This window comes from Notolepis coatsorum (assembly GCF_963971535.1).
Source record: "Notolepis coatsorum genome assembly, chromosome: 15".
Classification (NCBI taxonomy): Eukaryota; Metazoa; Chordata; class Actinopteri; order Aulopiformes; family Paralepididae; genus Notolepis; species Notolepis coatsorum.
This window is the reverse complement of record NC_140179.1, coordinates 60862198-60884953: the sequence shown is the minus strand read 5'-3', so window position 1 is coordinate 60884953 and position 22756 is coordinate 60862198. Positions and strand designations below refer to the sequence as shown.

The window sequence follows — 22756 nt, the reverse complement described above, 5'->3', positions numbered from 1 at the left end:
TCGACCTTTGATTAAAAACATCATTGGGAGGACAGCACACAGGCTTTATACACGGCTCCAGGCTCATGTGCGAAACTTGCCACCTGAATTTTTACACCTTTACCCTAAAGTAAAGAAAAAACAGGGATCAAAGAGAGGGGCCAAAGGCCTTGGTACAAGAGCTATACATGTAAACTTCTGTAGGCTAACACCTAACCCAGTTGTGGACTCAATGCCACGTTTACTTAAACGTAAAAACACGATACACACAACCCTCTTTCACAATAAAAAAGGGCAAAAGTTACTGCAAGAGGAACGCCGTCTTTTATGATGAGAGAAGACATAAGTCCTCGACCAAGTGCTAGCTACAGGCCTTGCTAAGTCATACATTATAGCGACCAAACAATTTTCAGAGAAAACTGCACTCTCCCTAAGCAAGAGCACAACCCGAGCAGTAGCTGAGGGATTACACCGTATCCCCAAAAATATAGTGAATCAACACACGTTTTGTAAAATCATATTTGAGGGGGGGGGGGGGTGACAGGGGCAAACCGGGGAATAATTTCACCCACCCCCTCACCACCACACCCCTGATACGACGCCAAAAGAAAAACAGAGCCGTGACACCAGGTGCATGGCGCGCCAGATGAAGCACATACTCACCTGTAGAGTAAAAGCGTTACATCATGCACGCCAGCCACAGCCGATAACCTCGTTTGAAAACAGGTTTTATCCACGGCTCTGCTTATGTGTGAAAACTTTCCACTCGTTATTTTTACCATTACCCTTAAGTAAAGAAAATAACAAGCTAAGAGAGGGACTCAGGCCCTTGATCACATGCCACTATGTACAGCGCTGTAGGTTAACACCCAGCCAGTTGTGGACTCAGCCACGTTGTCTAAACGTTACATGAACACACACACAACTTCTCATCATACAACAAAAAAACCCAGTTCATTTTTACTCACGTAAAAAATAACGCTGTTTTTAGGTAGAGAGAAAGACATAAGCCTTGGCCAATGCTAGAACCTAAGCTATACAAATAGCGACCAAGACAATTTTCACACAGCACACGTCGTATCTCCAAATGCAGTGAAGTAACATGTTTTGTTAAACAAAGACATCGTTATTAACCAAAAACATTCGGGAGGGGGAGGAAGGAAGAGTGGGGCAATGTCCTACAGACATCTTACCTGCACCTCGTACGCAGGACGAAATGGCCGCAAACACAGGTTGGTCTACCACGTTGACGAGGCCTCTTGCTGGCAGGGCCAGAAGCGGTGACGGCTGGAGCCTCGCTCCGGCGCGACGCCCCCCTCCTGTGGCCGGTCATGGCGCAGGCCCGACGACATCTTCTGCCAGAGATGATGCCGTAGTCAGTGTGCCAGGGCCCGCTACCTCCTCACGGCTAGCGCCAATGGTTGTAGCATAAGCTAACAGCTAACTCCAGGCTAACTGATAGCATCAAGCTAACGTTTCTAGCCAGCTAACGACTTAGCCTAACAGCTAACTTGCTAACAGTTAGCTTCTACCGGCTATCGATAGCCACTAGCTAACGCAGTAGCAAGCTAAGCGGCTACTCTAAAGCTGTATAACGTGAGAAATAGCGATACAGGCCAACACTTCTGACAGCCGCTGTCTTTTCCTCTTTTTATCCGAAAGAAAAAAGGGAAAAAGGCAACACACGTCCCTCTCACAGAACGGTGTTTACCAGACACAGCGGCATCGGCAGTAACCCCCGTTGTACGCGGGCTGCAGCCGACTCGAGCTCGGAGATATTCTCATAATGAAACACCAAGCTCGCATTCCTCGTGCCGGGTGTTTTCGTCTAGAAAAACGGGGTCCAGCGCGGTGGCAGAGGGTATCCGTTTTCCAGAGACCCGGGGAATTGAACCGCAGACTCGGAATCATGGCCCCAGGAAAACAAAGCTACGACTTCACTGAGGAGGAGCACTGTGTTATCGTGGGGCATCAAACTAGAACCCCCTCCACGCCGCTATGAGGGGCAACGAAGGGATTCTAGCCAAGAACCGACCTTACGCAAGCTGCACAATTGTCCCCTCACAACTGACACACCCGAGGCTCGCGTCGCAAAAAACACCACCCGCCCAGGGAGACCGTCAGCCCTCACACAGCCGACCGCCTCCCGAGGTACAGTATCCAGCTGCAAAGCCGGAGACAATGCCGGCGGGGATTGCTCAGCGACGCGTGCCCCAATGCGAAGCGCCGGTGGAGGTCAGAATGATCATCATCTTCTAGACCAGGGGTTCCCAAGCTTTTCAGGCCGCGACCCAAAAATAACGGGGTCAGAGAGCCGCGACCCTCACTATTATAGGAGGTAAAAAAAAAAGGGGGAGGTATTTTTTTTTAATAAATGGAAATGTATGGTTGAAACATGCACACGTTCAAACGCACACACACTAATAAGCATTGGAGGCTTTTAACCAGGGCTGGACTGGGGAAATCATTCAGGCCAGGAAATATAGTGCAAAATAAAGCCCCAGTCAGGCCACTTTTTAAGCAGGGGGTCTGGGTCATCGGCGTATTTAGACCACTATCACTAGGGCACGTGCCCTAGTGATGATCATCTGTGCCCCAGTGATAAAAAAAAAAAAAAAAAAATGTTTTTTTTTTTTTTTTTTTTTTTTTTTAACAAATGCTTTTTTATTTTCCCTTTTTTAACATGATCAAATGATCATTTAACATGATCAAATAATTATTATAATATTTTTTACTTCGCTTTGAAATATTATAGTGAAATATTTTGCACTGCATTTATCTTGTTGAAATCCTCCAACAGGCTCTTTTTTGTAAGTTGACTGGTTTGCACACCAATAATACAGTGCAATAATAGAATAGTAGAATAGATAGTAAAATTATGCAATAGAATGGCCAGAGTAAAATAGTGCTACAGTACAATCAACAGCGGGGTGTATTAGAAGGCTATGGTGAAGAGGTACGTTTTTAGCTTATTTCTGAAAATATTAAGAGATCTAGCTTCCCTAATGTCCATAGGTAGTGTGTTCCATAACTTTGGTGCATAGTTAGCAAAGGCTGCATCCCTGATTTTCTTTAGACTGTGGCTTGGAACCTTCAATAGACCAGTAGTAGATGATCACAATGTTTATACTTTGTATATAAGGAGGAGGACCTTGAAATCAATTCTAAATGTTACCAGAAGCCAGTGTAGGTTACTTACTTGTAACTTCGGGTTTGATCCAAGGAGTAAGTTGCCCCATATTGCTCTGTAACATTTCTCTTTTTGTTATAGGACCGACTAGTAGGATTTCAGTTTTGCCCTCATTTAATTTTAGGAAGTTGTTCGTCATCCATTTGTTTATTGCTAAGAGACAGGCGGAAATGGAGTTTATAGCTGTGTGATCATTTGGTTCAGCGGAGATGTACAATTGTGTGTCATCTGCGTAACTATGGAAACATACATTGTGCTTTCTAATGATGTCTCCTCAATGTTCAATGTTCAATGCAATGTTCAATGCAAGTAAAGCACTTTAAACTTTAAGTATGACTAAATGCTTTATTGACTATATATATAGTAACTGTTCCAAAATGCATAGATTTCTATGTATTTTAGGGGTTTGGGTGGCTAGCTCTTTTTAATATAAATGTCAGATTGTTTTATTTATTTCATAGATTTCTATGCATTTCAGGAGTTTGGGGGGCTGGCTCCCCAAAATAATTAAATAACATAACCCTAACCTAACCCTAAAACCGAAATAAAGTTAAAAAAAAATAGTTACAAAATCCACCCATTTTCGCCCACAAACCGGCCAAAACCGGCCGAATTTTTCATAGTTGTAGGTGCCCTTCCGTGCCCTAGTGAGGTGCTGGGTCTAGATACGCCCCTGGTCTGGGTCCCCCACCAGGACATTTCTTGTTACAAAGACTTCATTTCCTGCATTCTGGTGCAGGATTTTTTTATTTGTACCCTTTAAATGCCAGTGTTTGTGATGGCATCACAAATTATTGTTAAAAAACAGGCTAGCATATGTATGATTAGCAACAACACTGATTTTGATGGATTTTCAGTTTTTTTGTAATTGATAAATACAATATTTTATTCAACTTCAGCCCTGATCATAACACCACATATTCATTTTATAATTGAGATGAGAGCAAGAGAGAGAGAGAGAGAGAGAGAGAGAGAGAGAGAGAGAGAGAGAGATAGTTCTCCAACTTGTGTGAGTTGCAGTGATCTCCTGGTTGTTCCCCACCTAGGATATCTAACTATTGCGCTGCTGCAACTAGAAACACTGTCCTGGCGTGCGTCTAAGTTCAGTGGCCTGACTGCATTAAAAAAAAATTAAAAAAAAAATGGAAATCATCTGGCGACCCCCCCGCGGAGGGTCGCGACCCCGACTTTGGGAACCCCTGTTCTAGACTCTCCGGTGGTGAAGACATTATCGCTTTATTTTCTCCAAAAATAGTGAGAGATAAAACAAAGATAAAATGTCAACGCAGCTCCTTTTCTCTTCTTTTCCTTACTATTAATTACTTTTGGCACTAAACTTAAAGTGGTGTATACAGACACTTTCGGTGGTGAAAGTAGGGAAGGAGCTGATTGTGTGGCCACGACCCCGTTTTTATAGGAGCGGATGTGGGTGTGGCCAGGCGGAGGTAAATAGGTGTGTACATGTGGAGAAAGTGTTTCATTGTTAGAATGGATACAGGGATAGTTCCAATAGAGCAGAGCGTAAAGCTATACGATCTATAACAGGTGTTCTATGTCACTCCTGTGTTCAGTGGTGGAAAGTAACTAAGTACTTTTACTCAAGTACTGTACTTAACCCATGAGTTACTAGTTACTTTAACGAAAAAGATTTTGCATAAAAACATAGGCAAATATGTATGAAGATTATATACTTTCACATTTGACGACTTCAAGAGGAACATAATCAGAGCAGGATAAGGACTACATACCACTTTAACATAACCTTTAATCAGAGCAGCATAACTGGACCACATACCACTTTAACATAACCTTTAATCAGAGCAGCATAACTGGACCACATACCACTTTAACATAACCTTTAATCAGAGCAGCATAACTGGACCACATACCACTTTAACATAACCTTTAATCAGAGCAGCATAACTGGACCACATACCGCTTGTAGTGGAGTAAAATTATAAAGTACCCTAACGTAAAGTACAAGTAGCTTGAAATTGTAAAAATACTTAGTTACTTCCCACAGGGTTCCCACAGACATTGCTAAATGAAATTCAAGGACTTTTAAGTACTTTTCCAAGTACTATTTTTCATTTTCAAGGATGTCACTCGAAGGATACAATTCACTTTTAAATGCTGTTTTTTTTAAGCATCTCCTTGGCCTGCTTGCCAGCTAGAGCATCACACACGAAGAAATGAAGAAAAGCTGTTGGAGGGCGCGAGACAGCGACTTGTCAGATTTGATTAAAACAGAACAACAAAACGATTTCTTGATTCAGAACAATTTGATCATGGATGAACAAAACATTCAATGCGAATGGTTGATTTGAATTTCAAGGACTTTTTAAGCACACAAAATGGGCTGTTTTCAAGGAATTCCAGGTCTTGACTTTTGTTTGTAAAAAAAATCAAGCACTTTAAGAACTTCAAGGACCTTGTGCGAACCCTGTTTCCACCACTGGCGATGAGTTAGGCTGACCTTTGCTAGCACTGATGGTCTGCAGCACCATCTCCGCCGCCCCCCGGTCATGTAGCCTGGCCTGCTGGTACAGAAGCTTCTGTTTCTCCATCTCTTTTTCCTGTCAGGGGTCAACGGAGAGAGACCTGAGAGCTTGTAGTCTCTACACACATCACGTTTGAAGCTATAGGACCACCACACTCTCATAGGGTTTAAGTTAAGTACGTTATCAGAATTATTAATCAGGATATGAGTGAAGTGTATAGATGTAGTTAGTTATTAGGCTTCATCAATTAGAAAACCTTACGATCGAAATCAAGAACAGATGACACACTGTATATACAGGTTAAGATATGTTTTAAATGCACTTATTGTTGCTTGGCATTGCTGTATGCTACATGCAAGTGGGGGAAAGACATATTTTCCATTTTACTCTGCGGATCGAAGCACTTGTAATTCTGTATGTTTTGGATGCATCAATAAGTAAGCTCAGTGGTAGGAGAACACGTGATGGTTGAGTGTGTGTATGTATTTATGTATATATATATATATTATTATTATTATTATTATTATTATTATTATTATTATTATTATTATTATTATTATTATTATTATTATTATTATTATTATTATTATTATTATTATTATTATTATTATTATTATATAATGTATGTTTTTCTTCACTTCCATTTAGACTCAAAGTAATGTTTGGACTTCTCTACTTCTCAACTTCTCAAGGAACACGACAACATTATGGGAAATATGCTTACTGTCTTCTCCAGAGTCAGACAAGGAGATAGATACCAATTTCCTCTCCGTGCGTTCAGTAGAAAGCTATCCGGCTGCATGTTAGCCTAGCTTAGCACAAATTAATGGAAGCCGGTACGGACCAATAGCTTAGCTTAAAACTCAGGGAGAGGTGTTTTTGTCCAACAGCTAGCCTAGCCGGTCCGTATCCGCTTCCTTTAATTTGTGCTGAGCTAGGCTACTCTAGTCACCCAAACAACTGCCTCTTTGAACTGCTGCGGTCAGGCAAGTGATACCGGAGTCTCATGGCCAGTACAGAGAGACTCAGAAGGAGCTTCTATCCCCAGGCCATCAGGATGCTCAATGACAACGACACTAATTGCACACACATCCACATGTACACACTTTAAACAAACACTCACCTTACCACTCACTTTAGACACTTTAACACTACATCATATGTATCTATTATTAAAGAGATTTGCACTACATTCATACCTCATTTGCACCCTAAGTTTTGTACCTCATCTCATTTCTGCATTGTACCTCACTGTTACTCATTTGTATACAGACCAGGCTGCAGAAACAAATTAGTGGGGGGGCATAAAATGTTCTCGGGGGGGCACAATGGTTTTTCAACACAGGTTCCCTTTTATACGTTTCAGCTGGGACAACGGCGCTGTGGCTTGCTTGGCGTTGCCCACGGTGCTGAACTAAACAGCAGAGAGGCAATTGAAAAATCAAATTTCTCTATCTTAAGAACATTCACTTATACAAAAACAGACTGAACGGATATATATAACAGACCTGCTGGGGCAGCGGACTGAGAGCAGGGGACACAGACAGGCTGGATAAGATGGTCAGGAAGGCCAGCAGCGTGGTTGGGGTGTAGCTGGACGCCCTAGCGAGGGTGGCGGAGAGGAGGAGCCTTGCTAAGCTCCAGGCCATCAGGGAAAACCCCTCCCACCCACTATACACAGACTTGGCTGACAGGAGGAGCATGTTATAGGCTCACACTACCTAAATGCAGCACTGAACGGCACAGGAAGTCCTTCATTCCGACAGCCATCAGACTTTATAAAACGCATCACTGTGCCCCACTGCATCACTCAGCACAGAGTGACAGTTACCATCTTCCTGGACTCTTACTTTTTAAACAGCACTGTGCAATATTACACCTACTGTAGACTTCAGTATATTTTTACTGTATTTATTTACTGTATCTTTTATTCTATTTTTATTTTATTTCATTTTATTCTATTCTTAGGCCATTTGTTTTGTTATTCTTATTCGTGACTTGTTCTGTCTAAATGTTTAATGTTGAGTGATTTGGAGTGTCAAATTTCCCTCAGGATAATACATTTCTACTCTATTCTATTCTATATCTTTGAAAAGTCTCCATTTATTCAACACGTCTGAATTCACTGACAAACTGAACTGAACTGACAAAAATAAAGTGCATAAAAAAGCAAACAAAATTCCTCCACAGGCTACTCACCATCGTTTGGGGACAGAGTGAAATCTTCTTAAAACACTGCCCCTCCACTCATTCCTGAACTTTTTTGTTAAGTCCTTCTCAAATGCCAACTGAATTAAATTGGCCTTGTGTCGATGAAGCATACTAAGGCGATGTTCTGTAAAGATGTTCTTGAGGGCAGAAAACGAATTCTCACAGAGTGCTGTGCTAGCTTCAGTAGTGTTGTTGTTGACATCAGTGCCCACTAGGGCTGTCCCTGACTAAGCATTTCGATAGTCGACTTTGATTGAGATTTTTTTTTTTTTTTTCTCAGGGTGGGCACAGCTGACTCAGTGGGCGGGCCAGGCCACCCAATGCCCGCCCATGGCGCCGGGTCTGTTTGTATATTGTATGTATATTGACTGCACATTCCTTCACTTACTTTTGTCTTACTTCTTAATTACTTTTCTTACTGTATGTAGCACACTTTCAGGGGCTCATATAGAAACAAGCATTTCATCATAAAGTATTCTGTATTTTGTTGTGACAAATAATAAACAAACTTGAAACTTGAACTTGAGGCTAGCCTGCAGCCGGATAGCTTTCTAGTGCAGGGGTTCCCAAACTTTTCAGGCCGGGGCCCAGAAAATAAGGCGTCAGAGAGCCGCGGCCCAATGCACATCGTCGGGCTTTTTTTTTTTTTTTTTTTTGCCAGGCGACCGATTTTTTAAGCCAAATATCACTTCAATCCTATTAAGTTAGTTCAAGTTAGTTATTAATTTATATGTGCTATTTATGAGAGGGCTAACTTGTTGCAAAATAATAATGATAATAATAATAGCCTCATTAAAATACTATTGTTGCTTCGGTTGTTTTCAGCGTTTTATGTGCATAATCTGTTATTTAGTTTGAAATGTTCGTTGAAATAAGTAGATTTTTCGTTTTTGTTTATTTATTAAGTTAATATAAAACCATATAGTCACATTTTAGAATACAACTAGAAACACTGTCCTGGCCTGCTTCTAAGTTCAGTGGCCTGACAAAAAAATAAAAAAATAAAAAATAAAAAACGTTTTTTTTTTTTTTTTTTTTTTTTTTAATTTTAAATCATCTCGCGGCCCACCCGTGGCTGCTCGCGGCCCACCTTTGGGTCGCGACCCCGACTTTGGGAACCACTGTTCTAGTGAACGCGCACGAGAGGAAATTGGTATCTATCGTCTTGTCACAGCACATTTCCCATAATGTTGGCGTGTTCCTCTAAATCTGCTAGTTTTCTTCACCAGACATTATGTGGATAAACATTTCTGTATCAGTATTTCAGTAAATCCAAAAAACGAATTGTGACCACTACGTACTAGCTAATTTGTAGACTTGCATTGAAAATATCATGGTATTTCTATACAAAATGTTTTATGTTATGGTATTTATAGACTAAATTTGAAATGTCAAGGTATTTCTACATGTCTCTCCCAGCCATCCCTCTTAACCACTACAGCAGTGACCAGGCAACAGGAGTGAGTGACACAAACACAGTTCTTACAGTCAGCAACAGGGGGTGCTAGAGTGCCAGCGTTGCTGCTACCCTCTTTCTATCTGAGCCATGAAGAAGAAACACAAGGGAAGTGAGGATGGAAAGAGCCTGGAAATTAACCAAAGATGGCTGCTCCCGCGTTTGTTGTTTATTTGTGTCAAAAACAACATTGGAGAAGAAACACTAGCAAGGCAATGGCTTGATCGGGATGACTTAAAAACCTTTTCAGAAAGAAACACAACAACAGAAATATCGTCCAAATTAAAATCCAAAGTAAAATCTGAGGTGACCAACAAAGACTAAGTTGAGCTTGGATTACCAGAGATCTTTCTTCCTTGTTGGCAATTTTGTTGCTTAAACCTTTGATAATGTCACGCTGCGGAGACAAAATCACGTCATTTTCGTCATTTGATGAACATTGTTACTCAGCTGTAAGAGTCGTACCTTTCCTGCTGACTTGTCGTACAGAACTTGTAAGTCGTTTTGGATAAAAGCATTCAGCTAAATGACAAAATGTAAATGTGAATTTTCACGGCGCACAAAACAGGCTGTTGCTACCAGCAGAGGAGAGAGCCCCCCCCCCCCCAGCCAGAGACTGTGGAAAGCCATGCATGATTAGCAAAATATTGAATCTGTTCAAAAGTAACCCGATGACATTTAATCTCTATATACTGATAACAATAACATTATCTCAGCATGGTGTGTTTTGAGATGCAATGAGAGGAGGACAATAATGATTTCTCAGCCTTTTGAAACAAGCAGGTGTTGGAATTAATATTCCACTGCTAACCCAATGCAATGAAAATTGGCAATTTAAAAAGATTTGCATGGCAGACACAAGTCAGTTATTATGATGTGGGGATGTAATCTGTGAGAGAATTCTGGGACAACATACACCCTGCATTTCTTTTCAACGGTACTTGTGTAAAATGTGTCCTACTTCTGACGTGGTATAAATAATGGGTTTTGTTTTGTTGATCTGATGTGTTTCCTAATGAAACAGCAGGGCTCAAAACTAACTCTTCAACACCGCCCCCCAAAATATTGTATTTGTCCCGAATTATACATATATACCATATACATATATAATGTATATATATTTGTTTACATTATCTAGACTCGGATATATAATCTATGATCATACTCGGATACTCAATAAAGATAAGAACGATTGAAATTCTATTGAAATTGAGATAAAAACAGACAAATGCACTAATAGGCAATGAATTAGGCCTAATGAAGACAAAAAAAAGAGTATAACCGCTGCCTTCCAAAATAGAAAAGTTGAAATATCCAAATAGATTGCTAGTTAGATTGCCAGCTGTGTTTGTTGACAGACTCCAAGCTAAATAGTAGGCCTGTCCCCAACTAAGGATTTGTATAGTCGACTTTGATTGGCCAAAATTTGTTGATAGTCGACTACCCCCTTTTTTTTATCAATCCATTTGGCCTGTGGGGGGTGCTTAATGTCTGAAGGAGTCGACGGAAGGCTTCTTGTCCTCTGTGAAAGCATGCAATTGGTCCACTGATGGATACATATGTGTCTAGTGTGTTCATTAGATGGGTGATTAGATGGGTCGACTACGGCTCCTTTCGATGGAATTGGTCGACTACTGCTACTAGTCGGGGTCAGCCCTACTATATAGCCAATCTAACATTTTTGCTTATGCAAGGCCATCATCACTGTACACTAGGGCTGTCACCGACTAAGGATTTGGATGGTCGACTATGATTGGCCAAAATTTGCCGTTAGTCGACTATTGGTAAATTTTTTTAAAAAAAAGTATAATATTTGTACATTATTTTTTTTATATTATTATAAAAAAAAATTATCATTCCATTTGGGCTGTGGGGGGTGCTTAATGTCTGAAGGAGACGACTGAAGGCTTCTTGTCCTCTGCAAAAGCATGCAATTGGTCCACTGATGGATACATCTTGATATTTGTCTAGTCTAGTGTGTTCATTAGATGGGTGAAATCCTCTCAGTGCCTCTGTGCCTGTTTTCGTGGGCAGTTAGCTTCTGGTATGCGTGCCATTAGCGTTAGCCACGCTTCTAGGCCTATTTTCTTTTGGAAAGAATGATAAAAAAAAATATATATATATACAGTATATATATATATTCGACTAAGAGGTTGGCCAGTCGACTACGGCTCCTTTCGACTAATAGGGGTCAGCCTTACTGGACACTCTCTCTCTCTCTCTCTCTCTCTCTCTCTCTCTCTCTCTCTCTCTCTCTCTCTCTCTCTCTCTCTCTCTCTCTCTCTCTCTCTCTGTGCGCATGCGTGTGGATGGTGGGAGCGGGGTGGTTTGAGTGTGGTGCTGCCGAGAGGTTTTGTGGAACGCGTGAGTCTTTCTAAACTTTTTTTCCTATCTTTATGTTGTTTGTCAAATTGTGAATTAGACTGGGTTTTAATTCGACTGGTTGTGTGTTAATGGTGGGCTGATAGCGTTGTCAGTGTTCGCTTTGGCAGCTGACTGCTGTCGCGGCGGCATGGATTTCGCGAAATTAACTAGGAAACATGGGTTCAAAGTCACGCCGGCTTTTCCGTGTTCGGTGGAAGACTGTAGTCTAGCTGTAGCGGGGAAAGTGGGAGCTGCGGCCGTTAAGTCAGCAGCCCGTATGAATGGGGGGATTGTAATATTCTTAAATGATTTGATTAAAGTTGATCAACTGATAACGGACGGTTTGATCTTACATGGTACTTTTGTATCTGTGTTGCCGCTCACAACTCCGGCAAAAAAGGTGTCATTGGCAAACGTTCCTCCGTTGGTGAGCGATGATCTGATATTGAGGGAACTCGCAAGGTTTGGAAAAGTGGTGGCTCCTTTGAAAAAAGTGTCTTCAGGTTTCAAGGCACCGGAACTGAAGCATGTAGTTTCTCACCGAAGGCAGACGTTCATTGTAATGAACAGACGTGATGATGAGTTAGATCTTAATTTTAAAGTAGTAATAGACGGGTTTGAGTACATTATCTTTGCGACAACACAAAATATGAGATGTTTTGCGTGTGGAAGGGAGGGGCATCAGAGACAAGCGTGCCCTGGGGAGGGGCCGAGCAGGGGGGAAATGATGGGGAAGGTGCGAGGACGAAAGGAAGAACAGCTTGGAGTGGGAATCGAGGGGTTGAGGGGGGGGGGGGGGGGGGGGCAGGGGATGAGGGGTAGTGGGGAGGTTTTTGAGAAGGTTTTTGTACCAGATGGAAGTGATAAGGGAATGGAAGGGGTGGTTTCGGCGGGGATTGTAGCACGGGGAAAGAATGGTGGAGATGGTAAGGTGGGGGGGGGGGGGGGGGGGTGGTGGTAGGAGATTGTGTTGGATAGCCAGGTGAAGAGTGGAATTGTTGACATAAGAGGGACAGATGGACCTGTTGAAGAACAAAGGTCAGATGCTGGGGATGAAAATGAGGGGGGGGGGTCGTGGCAGGAGGGATTGCAGTGGTGGCAAGGGGACCTGTTGTCATATATGGGGCAGATGGACCTGTTGATATACTAAGGACAGTTGCTGGGGATGAAAATGAGGGGGGGGGGGTCGTGGCAGGAAGGATTACAGAGGTGGAGGGTGGATCTGTTGATACACAAGGGACAGGAAAAGGGGATGAAAATGAGGGCGGGGGTGGTGGCAGGGAGGTTTACGGATGAGGGGAGTGTGCCTGGGGTGGCTGTAGCTATTGAGGGAACAGGGTCAGAGGACTCAGTTGAGGGGGTCAGGGTGGAGGGAGTAGAAGATATTGATATGGAAGAGGGGGACGGCGGGATGGAGGTTGTTAGGCAGTAGAGAAAGATTGGAGTAGTTGGGTTGTCAAGCTCACAAGCTAAGAAGACAGGTGTGACGGAAGAATTCGGCAGTACACAGAGTAAGGTAGTTGGGGTGTCGAGCTCTCAAGCTAAGAAGACAGGTGTGACGGAAGAACTTAGCAGTACGCAGAGTACACAGGGGCGTTTATGGGCAGAGATGGTTGTGGATAGTGATGATGAATATGAGGAAGATGGTTATTCCTATTCACTAGATGCAATGAAACTGTTTTTAAAGTTGACAAAGAACAGGAAGGGTGTAGAGGTGAAAGATTTTTTTCCAGATAAAATTTTGTTTGTTGCAGCAGCAAAGGAACATATGAGGTTTAAAGGAGATGGTCGTTTTGTTGACAAAGATATATACAGGATGATAAAGATTGTGCAGAAGGTGATGCAGGGCCACAGTGTGGAGGAGGCTGGAGTGGATTCGAAGTAGTTTTTGTTTTGTTTTTATTTTTTATTTTATTTTTTTTCCTTTTTTTTTTTTTTGAAATTAGAGTTTTTTTATTGAAGGGACTGGTGTGGTGTCACTTGGGGCTGGACTTTTCAAGGTGTCCCGATACCGGGGAAAGGAGGCTGAGACTTTTTTTGTTCATCTCATATACTCTTATACTTTTGTGGAATTTTATGAGGACTGGGACTATGGAGGATTCAGAGACAGGAGCGGGGCGTATCGTTTCCATGCCCGATGGGGAGGCCACGCATTACTCCTTCGGCAGAATTTTCAGCAGAGTCGTCATGGGGGATGTTGTCTCTGCCGTCTTTGTATGTTACCGGCACCGGTACCTTGTTCAAGGGTTGGAAGGTATGACTGTGGGGCTCATCGCGGTCTACGCCGAAATAAACGGTTTCCTGATTCAGCCTTGGAGGGTGATGGTGAAGAGGACTTTGCTGGTTAATTTCTACCCGATGTTCGGAATGGGTTTCATTAGGGCTTTGAGCTCTCGAATCAGAATGCTCGATGAGAAGTCACTGAGGGCTGCCAATCTCCGCACGGGGGAGTGGGAGGTGAGGTTGGAGCGGCATCTGAACCAGGGAGGAAAAGGCGGCCTCGGACGGGGAGGCAAGGGTGACATACTGTCTGATGGGGATGTCGGTCCAGAGTGCAGCTCGATCCATATGCTCTGTTTTCGGCCCCCGACATCATCGATGCCATGTGATATAAGACTGGTGGACGGTAGGAGCAAATGTGATGAGGCTGAAGGAGGATGGTCAGCTGTAAGGGCGGCCCTGTTTATCCACAGGATAAGTTTTGACTGGAGTCTGTCGGACACGCACAAAGGCCTGATGTGTTGTACCACGCGGGGAAGGGTGAAGCTAGAGACGCTCTTCTCAGGACAACGGTTTCTACAGTGCCTCTCCGGTGTCTCTCTCTCTGATACACCCAGAACTTTGGATCGTTTAGGTTTCTTTTTTCCCTGTGGGGGTAAATTTCAAGTGACAATTTGGTTCAGGTTCAGCATCATTGTCCCTAATTGATTTTTTTGTTTGTTTGTTCTATTTTTGTGTGTTTTGTTTTGTTTTGTTTTGTGTTTGTTGTTTTTTTTGTGTTTGTTTTGTTTTTTTGGTTTTGAGTTGTAGAGTATTTTATTTTTGAATGTTTTGTTGCATCTTGTGTAATTTTAGTAAAGAATAAAGTTTTTATAAAAATCAAATCTCTCACTCTCTCTCTCTCTCTCTCTCTCTCTCTCTCTCTCTCTCTCTCTCTCTCTCCTAGTGGGATTTCTTTTGAATGATCACAGTTTTTAAATGCAGGTTGAAGGTTGGATCAGTGGCTAAACTGTGACACTTTTCCGTAATACAGAATAAAAACATCATATAGAAAAGTGCATGTTTAAAATGTGTTGGCCTGCATTGGAATTATACCCCTGTAGTACTATAAAGGGGAAAATAAAGTTGTTTTTCCACTTCATGGACACTTTAACATTTGTCGAATAACGGCATTAAATGCATTTGAGACTATATTGTGTTGGATAACTACATGAAATGTATTATGTATTAATATGTACTATGGTTTTGAAGAGTGAGCAGCATGAATCTCATTATTGTCAGGGACTCCGGGCATGCAGGCTCCTCTCATCTCTCTCCCCTCACAAGATCCCAAAAGAAAGATTCAATGACATTTTAATGAACAAGAGGTTAGTTTTAAAATGCCTGTTAGTGACTGAGCTACTGTAGCGATGGACTGGGTGAGCTACATAAGATGGCGGTGGTGAGATAGAGAGAGAAAGATAGAGAGAGAGAGAGAGAGAGAGAGAGAGAGAGAGAGAGAGAGAGAGAGAGAGAGAGAGAGAGAGAGGACAGAGAGAGAGGACAGAGAGAGATAGAGGACAGAGAGAGAGAGGACAGAGAGATATATATATATATAGAGAGAGAGAGGAGATAGAGATAGTGCCTACTTCAAAGCTCTTCACTTCCTCTCCATCTTCATCCTCTTCATCATGACAACTCTATTAGAGGTATAGCGAGAAAGAGAGATCAAAAGAGAGCATTTGAGATTCAGGAGGTAAGAAGTTGGGAAGGTAACAGTATGAATAGTTTCAATTTACGAGATAATTAATACTTTATGTCAAAATAGACTTCTAAGATAACTAGGGTGGAGATTTAACTAGTACCTTAACCATGATGTCAGAATAGGATACATTAATAAAGTAACCAGATTTAACTAGTACCTTAGCCGTGATGTCAGCATAGGATAGATTAATAAAATAACCACATTTGATTAGTACCATAGCCATGTAGAGATTGCAAAGATAACTAGATTTAATATGTTAATAGATTTAACTAGTACCATAGCCATGTAGAGATGAATACAATAACAAAGGTTATTCTATAACCCTAGTTATATGATTACTGGCAAAGCGCCTTGCTTCGCCTATTGGACTTTATAGGCGCATGACCTATGGAGCATGTTGAAAGACCTTTTTCATGCACCTTACATCTACCTAGCCACGCCCACTTCCGTGGTATATAACCAGGTGAAGTGGCCATGCTCACCCTTCCGAGACTGAATTTCATGCGAAAAACGGATTGGGGTCCTCAGGGCCAAAAAAACAAGACGCTTTGCCAGCAATAATATAACTAGGGTTATAGAATAACCTTTGTTATATTTCATACTGGCTTCGCGTCTTGCTTCGCCTATTGGACTAATGGGCGGAAAGCAAGCACGTAGCCCCAATAAATGTACCCCCTGAGGTCCTCTCAAGACCACCGAAAACGGGGAGGGTCCTTAGCCATATAGAGATTAATAAATTAACTAGATTTAACTAGTACTTTAGCGATGTAGAGATTAATAAAATAACTAGATTTAATTAGTACCTCAGCTATGTAGAGATTAATAAAATAACTAGATTTAACTAGTACCTTAGCCATGATGTCAGCATACACCATGTAGAGATTGTCCTCGTCCAGTTTACTGAAAGACAAATCACAGACATGGCACAAGGTAAACAGAGCTACTGGCCTGGTAGTGAATGTTCACCACAACATTATGAGAAACAGAGAAGGTTTAGTAGCTAGGTGGTACCTCAGTTTAAACACCATTTGTGCACATGTATGTGTGTCTTCTTCTGGCCCTTAATCACCCCAGTTGTTGTACTCAGTAAATGGTTAACTTTTTAAGATTATTAACACTTTTGCGGCCACTGGGATGAGTCTAATTAATCTCAAGAGGACCGGGAAATGTAAACAGACGTGGGGCTGTTTGTAGAGCTAAATCTATACTTTATAGTATTGCTATCTGTCCATTCTCATTGTGAATTGAGACCATAAACCGTCCCTTCAAAATGCTGCAAAGAAAAAAAAATGTCATCAATACGTTCTCATTTTATAGCGCTGTGAATATAAGCATTATACCGGATTTGGTCTAGTATATTTCCTGGAAGCCGAGACAATGGGCTAATAGCTAATAACGTTAAATCAAATGGCATTTCGGTTATAGATACGCTCCAGTTAAAACTCAAACTGCATATGATCGGCACGATCCTCACGCATGTATGCATGAAAGGGGGGGGACGGGGGACGTCGTTTCTGATTATTGATGACCAATAACCGCGTTAGCCTCATTAGCCTCATAGGCCGAACGCCTCGATGGCTATCAAAACAAGGCCCGATCGGGATGTACTTTACGTGAAAAAGATCTTACTGTGGTCCGGTGGGATCCCCCCGAGCATTTCCGTGTTATCGATCGCCATCTGGTAGATCGATATGTCCATTGGCTGATGATAAATCCCCTTATTGCATGGTGAAATCTGCGATGCAAAGCGTAATCCAAGCTACAGGCTGCAGATCCAGAATCGAGCTAACATAAAACTCTATTGAAAGTCAAAAAAAATAGTCCACCGTTCGGCCACAGAGAACACTGCATTATCGCGATAGCGCCCCTAAGAGGATCTGGCCGGTATTGCACCTTCTCGAATTCAAAGAGTAGGGGACATCTGCAGTGCCGCTCTGCGACCTTGAATAGGTTATTAAAATGGAATAAAAGCAATAACAACTTGCCACGGATTTATCCGTGCTTCTGTCCACAACGGGTGGAATCGAAACACGGAGATCTCCATTGTTCGTCCCCATTTTGTATTAAAAAATATGTACAATCCTATAAACCCTTTACTGTTTGTAAACACTGATGATATCTGGATGAAACCGTGTCTGTCTGTTCAGTTAACTTCGCCTGGTCTAATAAAGCATTACATCACGCGCAGGAGTGGGTTATGAGAATTAGACCATGCCTAGGGGTGGTAGTTAGGCCCGAGGCACAGCCGAGGGTCGTTAGACCCCCCTAGGCATGGTCTAATTCTCATAACCCACGACTGCGTGTGGTGTAATGGCTTTTATACAATGACCGATGTCATCCAACCTTATTGCTATACAATAAACACACATTAGTTAAAGATTTATTGACAAAACCATCCGCAAAAAAAGTAGTTCCCAAAAAATATATAGCAGTTGCCTCCGTGTGGAAGCAGCTCGGAAGTGCAACTGTCTCTCAACTTAACACATCCAACAAACTACCACATCCAACTATCTCTCAACTAAGACATCCAACAAACTAACACATCCACTGTCTCTCAACTAAGACATCCAACAAACTAACACATCCAACTGTCTCTCAACTAAGACATCCAACAAACTAACACATCCAACTGTCTCTCAACTAAGACATCCAACAAACTAACACATCCAACTGTCTCTCAACTAAGACATCCAACAAACTAACACATCCAACTGTCTCTCAACTAATACATCCAACAAACTAACACATCCAACTGTCTCTCAACTAAGACATCCAACAAACTAACACATCCAACTGTCTCTCAACTAAGACATCCAACAAACTAACACATCCAACTGTCTCTCAACTAAGACATCCAACAAACTAACACATCCAACTGTCTCTCAACTAAGACATCCAACAAACTAACACATCCAACTGTCTCTCAACTAATACATCCAACAAACTAACACATCCTACTTTCTTTTTTACCTGCTTTCTTTCTATAGAACTTCATTCTTAGATGCTTCTATAGAAAGTAGGTATAAAAAATGTAAAAAAAAGTTTTCTTTGCCCTATAGGAGGATTTTTTTTAACCTACTTTCTATAGAAGCAGCTGGGAGGTGCACTGTTTTAAGTGAGCGTGGATTATTGAATTGATTGATTGATTGATTGCAAATTTTATTACTGTCCTCCTTGTTTCCAACTGGTTAAGCTTGGCGACTCTTTCGAAGTCGCCCTCTTTCGAAGTTGGTTATGCTTAGAGTTTGGAATCAGGGCTGGTGGTCTATCGCCCTGCTCTAAAGACAAACTCTAAGCATAACCAACTTTGAAGTCGCCAAGCTTAACCAGTTGGAAACAAGGCGGACAGTAATAACATTTGCAATCAATCAATTCAATAATCCACACTCACTTAAAACAGCGCACCTCCCAGCTGCTTCTATAGAAAGTAGGTAAAAATAATAATATTTTTTTTTGCAATTAATCAATCAATTCACGCGATTTTTTTTGTTCCACAATGACTCATGACCCACTAATTACATAATCCAACATTGTGTAAGAAATTAACACATTCGCCGTGACAGAATCACTTTTCATTTAGTCATTATGACGATGTCAACATCTTGCTTTCATTTCTAAAAACTTGCACGGCGGAGTGATAGTAATTCGGTTGTGGGTGGGTCCTGGGACCAAGAGCGTGGGGTTATGACAAATAACCACGTGTAACTTGACTGTTTCAGCCAATCAGAATCGAGAAATTTGCATGCCATTGTATAATGCCACTGGATAACTGTGTTACAGCCACAGCCAGGGCCTTTCTCTCCCCTGTCTGTCAGCAGGTCTCCACGGCCTTATATGGGTCTCTTCCTGTTCCCGCCTCACCATCACTCTGCCTATCTGGGCCGGCCTGCACACCTGAGAACCCTCACGTCATCACAGAGCCAGGATAAGAGGCCTACACCCCTGCCACTCCTGGTCCGAGTGTTGTTTTCGCCTCTCATGGTTAGGGATGGGTACCGAATTCGGTACTTTTGAGGTACCGAACCGAAACACGTCGGTACTACCGAGTATCGATTCAAGTGAGATACAGAGAGAAAAAAATAAAATAAAAAATTAATACGTTTTTTTTTTACTTTTTTTTTTACTTTTTTTTTTGTCAACGTTCACACGCACAATATATGCTTACCTAGGATTTGACTTGATTCAACAACAAAGCAGTCGGAGCAATGGCAAGCCGAAAACTGTCGAAATTGTAGTTATTTGAAGTTTGGATTTTTTTTTTACGACTAAATTACATTTAAATAAAATGTCTTGAGACTAAAGTACCGAAAAAAGGTACCGTTGGGTACCGGTATCGATTCACAGGTACCGGTACCGGTATCGGTTCAAATGTGAAAGGTACCCATCCCTACTCATGGTACTAGGACCCTTATCTGGACCTAGTTTCTGGTTTCCTAGTTTCTGTTAGGATCTCTGTTTAACAGTACTGTATATTTGCTAGGGCTGTCCCCGACTAAGGATTTGGATAGTCGACTATGATTGGCCAAAATTTGCCGTTAGTCGACAAAAAAAAATATATATATATATATATATATATATATATAATATTTTTATTTTATTATTATTTTTTTATCATTCCATTTGGGCTGTGGGGGGTGCTTAATGTCTGAAGGAGTCGACTGAAGGCTTCGTGTCCTCTGCAAAAGCATGCAATTGGTCCACTGATGGATACATCTTGATATTTGTCTAGTCTAGTGTGTTCATTAGATGGGTGAAATCCTCTTTCAGTGCCTCTGTGCCTGTTTTCGTAGGCAATTAGCCTCTGGTATGTGTGCCATTAGCGTTAGCCACGCTTCTAGGCCTCTTTTCTTTTGGAAAGAATGATAAAAAAAAAATATATATATATATATATATTATTATTTTATCTTTTTATTTTTTATTTTTTGTATTCGACTTTGCCCCTTTTCCACTGCATAGTACCTACTCCACTCTACCCTACTCTACTCTACTCGCTTTAGGTACCTGGTACTTCGTTCCTTTTCCACTGCAGGTACTAAGTACTCAGTTTGTCTCTGTGTGGGGAGGCGGGCCGCTGGTGTACAGTATGAGAGCTCCAGCATAGCTATGTCCGTGAGGGCTTGGACCAAGCCAGAGTAAAACACAGTTTTCAATCAATCAATCAATAACAACATTAACCAGACTCTCGTTGTGTCTATTCTGCTAACGCTAACGTTACCTCTCATTGTGTCTATTCTACAAGCTTTAATGTTACCTAGGCTCTCGTGTCTATCTGCTAACGTTAACGTTAGCATTAGCAGTAGGCTAACAACAAGCTTTAACATTACCTCTCACGTCTATCTGCTAACGTTAGCATTAGTTAATAACCGGTTTATAATGGATGGTGATTACCTCACGTTGTGTCTATTCTACTAGCATTAACTTTACTAGTACAAACAATCAATAGCGAGTTATATTGATCACGCTATGTACGATAGCCATGCTAAAACGCTAGCACATTAGCACCTAAGCTAACAACAAGCTTAACAAATCAGCAATCTTTTTGTGAGACTAAACTCTCCGCTCTGTGGCAAATTGTGTTGATGTCGGTTTTGTTTCATCAATAAATGAGGCAGAATACACAGTGACTGTATCCTTTTTTGTTTATTGCACTTGTTCCTGCTGCAAACAAATAATTAATCCTAAGCGACTCATTAAAGATGGCGGCTTTCTGTTTTTGTGCAGACGCTCCAACGAGTGACGAGTCTCTCTTCTGACCAATCAGTGGTCTGCAGTGTTTCACGTGACTTTTCTGGTACCAGTTCTACTCGCTTGGAACCTCGACAGAGCAGGGACTAAAAAAGTACCCAAAAAGTACCCAAAAAGTACCTGGTACAAGGTACTTTGGTAATGGAAAACCGAAAAGGCAGAGTAGAGTAGAGTAGAGTCGAGTAGGTACCATGCAGTGGAAAAGGGGCATAAGAGGTTGGCAGTCGACTACGGCTCCTTTCGACCGATTAGTAGACTAATTGACTAATAGGGGTCAGCCCTAATATTTGCATATCTTGTATGTCACAAATGTAACAGTACTGTATACCTGTATGTCATGTATGTCAGAAATGTCATGATGTTGCGTATGCCATAAATGTCATTATGAATTGAAAATGGGGGACCCTGATGTAAACAAGACGAAAGTCTATCTCTGGTCTGCATCCCCTTAACAATTGTGTGTATTGAGCTGTACTGTATTGTACCCATTCTGCAATCTGTTAATAAAGTTTTCAATCAATCAATTAAATTCAAATCTCGATACTATATATATGTATATTTATAGTGTGATTTGTGAGCTCTGTAGCCTGCGTCATCCTAACATCCTAAGCCACACTGGACGACTACGGCCCTTTGTAATGAATATATACTTTCTTTTTGGGACATCATGCATGCTTTTATCAAGGCAGCCTGGGGATCGATTACATAATTATACCAGGTCATTACGTTCTGAATTACTCAAAACAAAACATGTTTGAGTATATAAAAGCATTTACATCGTGAGATTATAGTCGATGCCAACATAATGTTACTCATCTTTTAATAATAGTAAGAAACAATAATACTATTCATAAATTATGATGATGATGATGATGATGATGATGATGATGATGATGATGATGATGATGATGATGATGATGATGATGATAACACCATTTTTACTATTTTAAATGTAAATTGGAGTGAACTGTTCAAATACTATTATTATTATTAAAGGGGACATGCATTGCTATTCCTTGCACTATTTGGGCAACTTTACACAATTCCTGTGAGTCTATGGAAGACATCTGTACGTTTTTTTTTCGAATGAAGTACTCAAAAGCATAATCAGCCTCAGGATTTCAGACTGTTATTGGATGGGCTCCGCCCATAAGCGCTTTCAGTGACAGTCACCCACACAGCGTGATACATACGAGAGAGAGCGAGAGAGAGAACGAGCAAGCGAGATAGAGAAAAAGAGAGAGAGAGAGAGCGAAAGAGAGAGAGAGAGGGAGAGAGAGAGAGAGGAGAGATGCGTCCCCGACACACACACAGTCAAGTTTGTGTATAAATGCTCCGACGAGGGA

The 22756-nt window shown here is 41.5% G+C and overlaps 1 protein-coding gene across 1 annotated transcript in view; it reads right to left on the bottom strand.

Annotated features, from left to right (window-relative positions):
* The window catches only part of ryr2a (ryanodine receptor 2a (cardiac)), a gene marked incomplete at both ends in the record, with an annotated part of 432832 nt that overhangs the window by 118961 nt on the left and 291115 nt on the right, over positions 1 to 22756 (bottom strand). Inside the window, 3 exon segments of the mRNA XM_084331016.1 lie at positions 5646 to 5745; positions 15550 to 15600; positions 16514 to 16565. Of these exon segments, the coding sequence (XP_084187142.1) occupies positions 5646 to 5745; positions 15550 to 15600; positions 16514 to 16565 (203 nt within the window).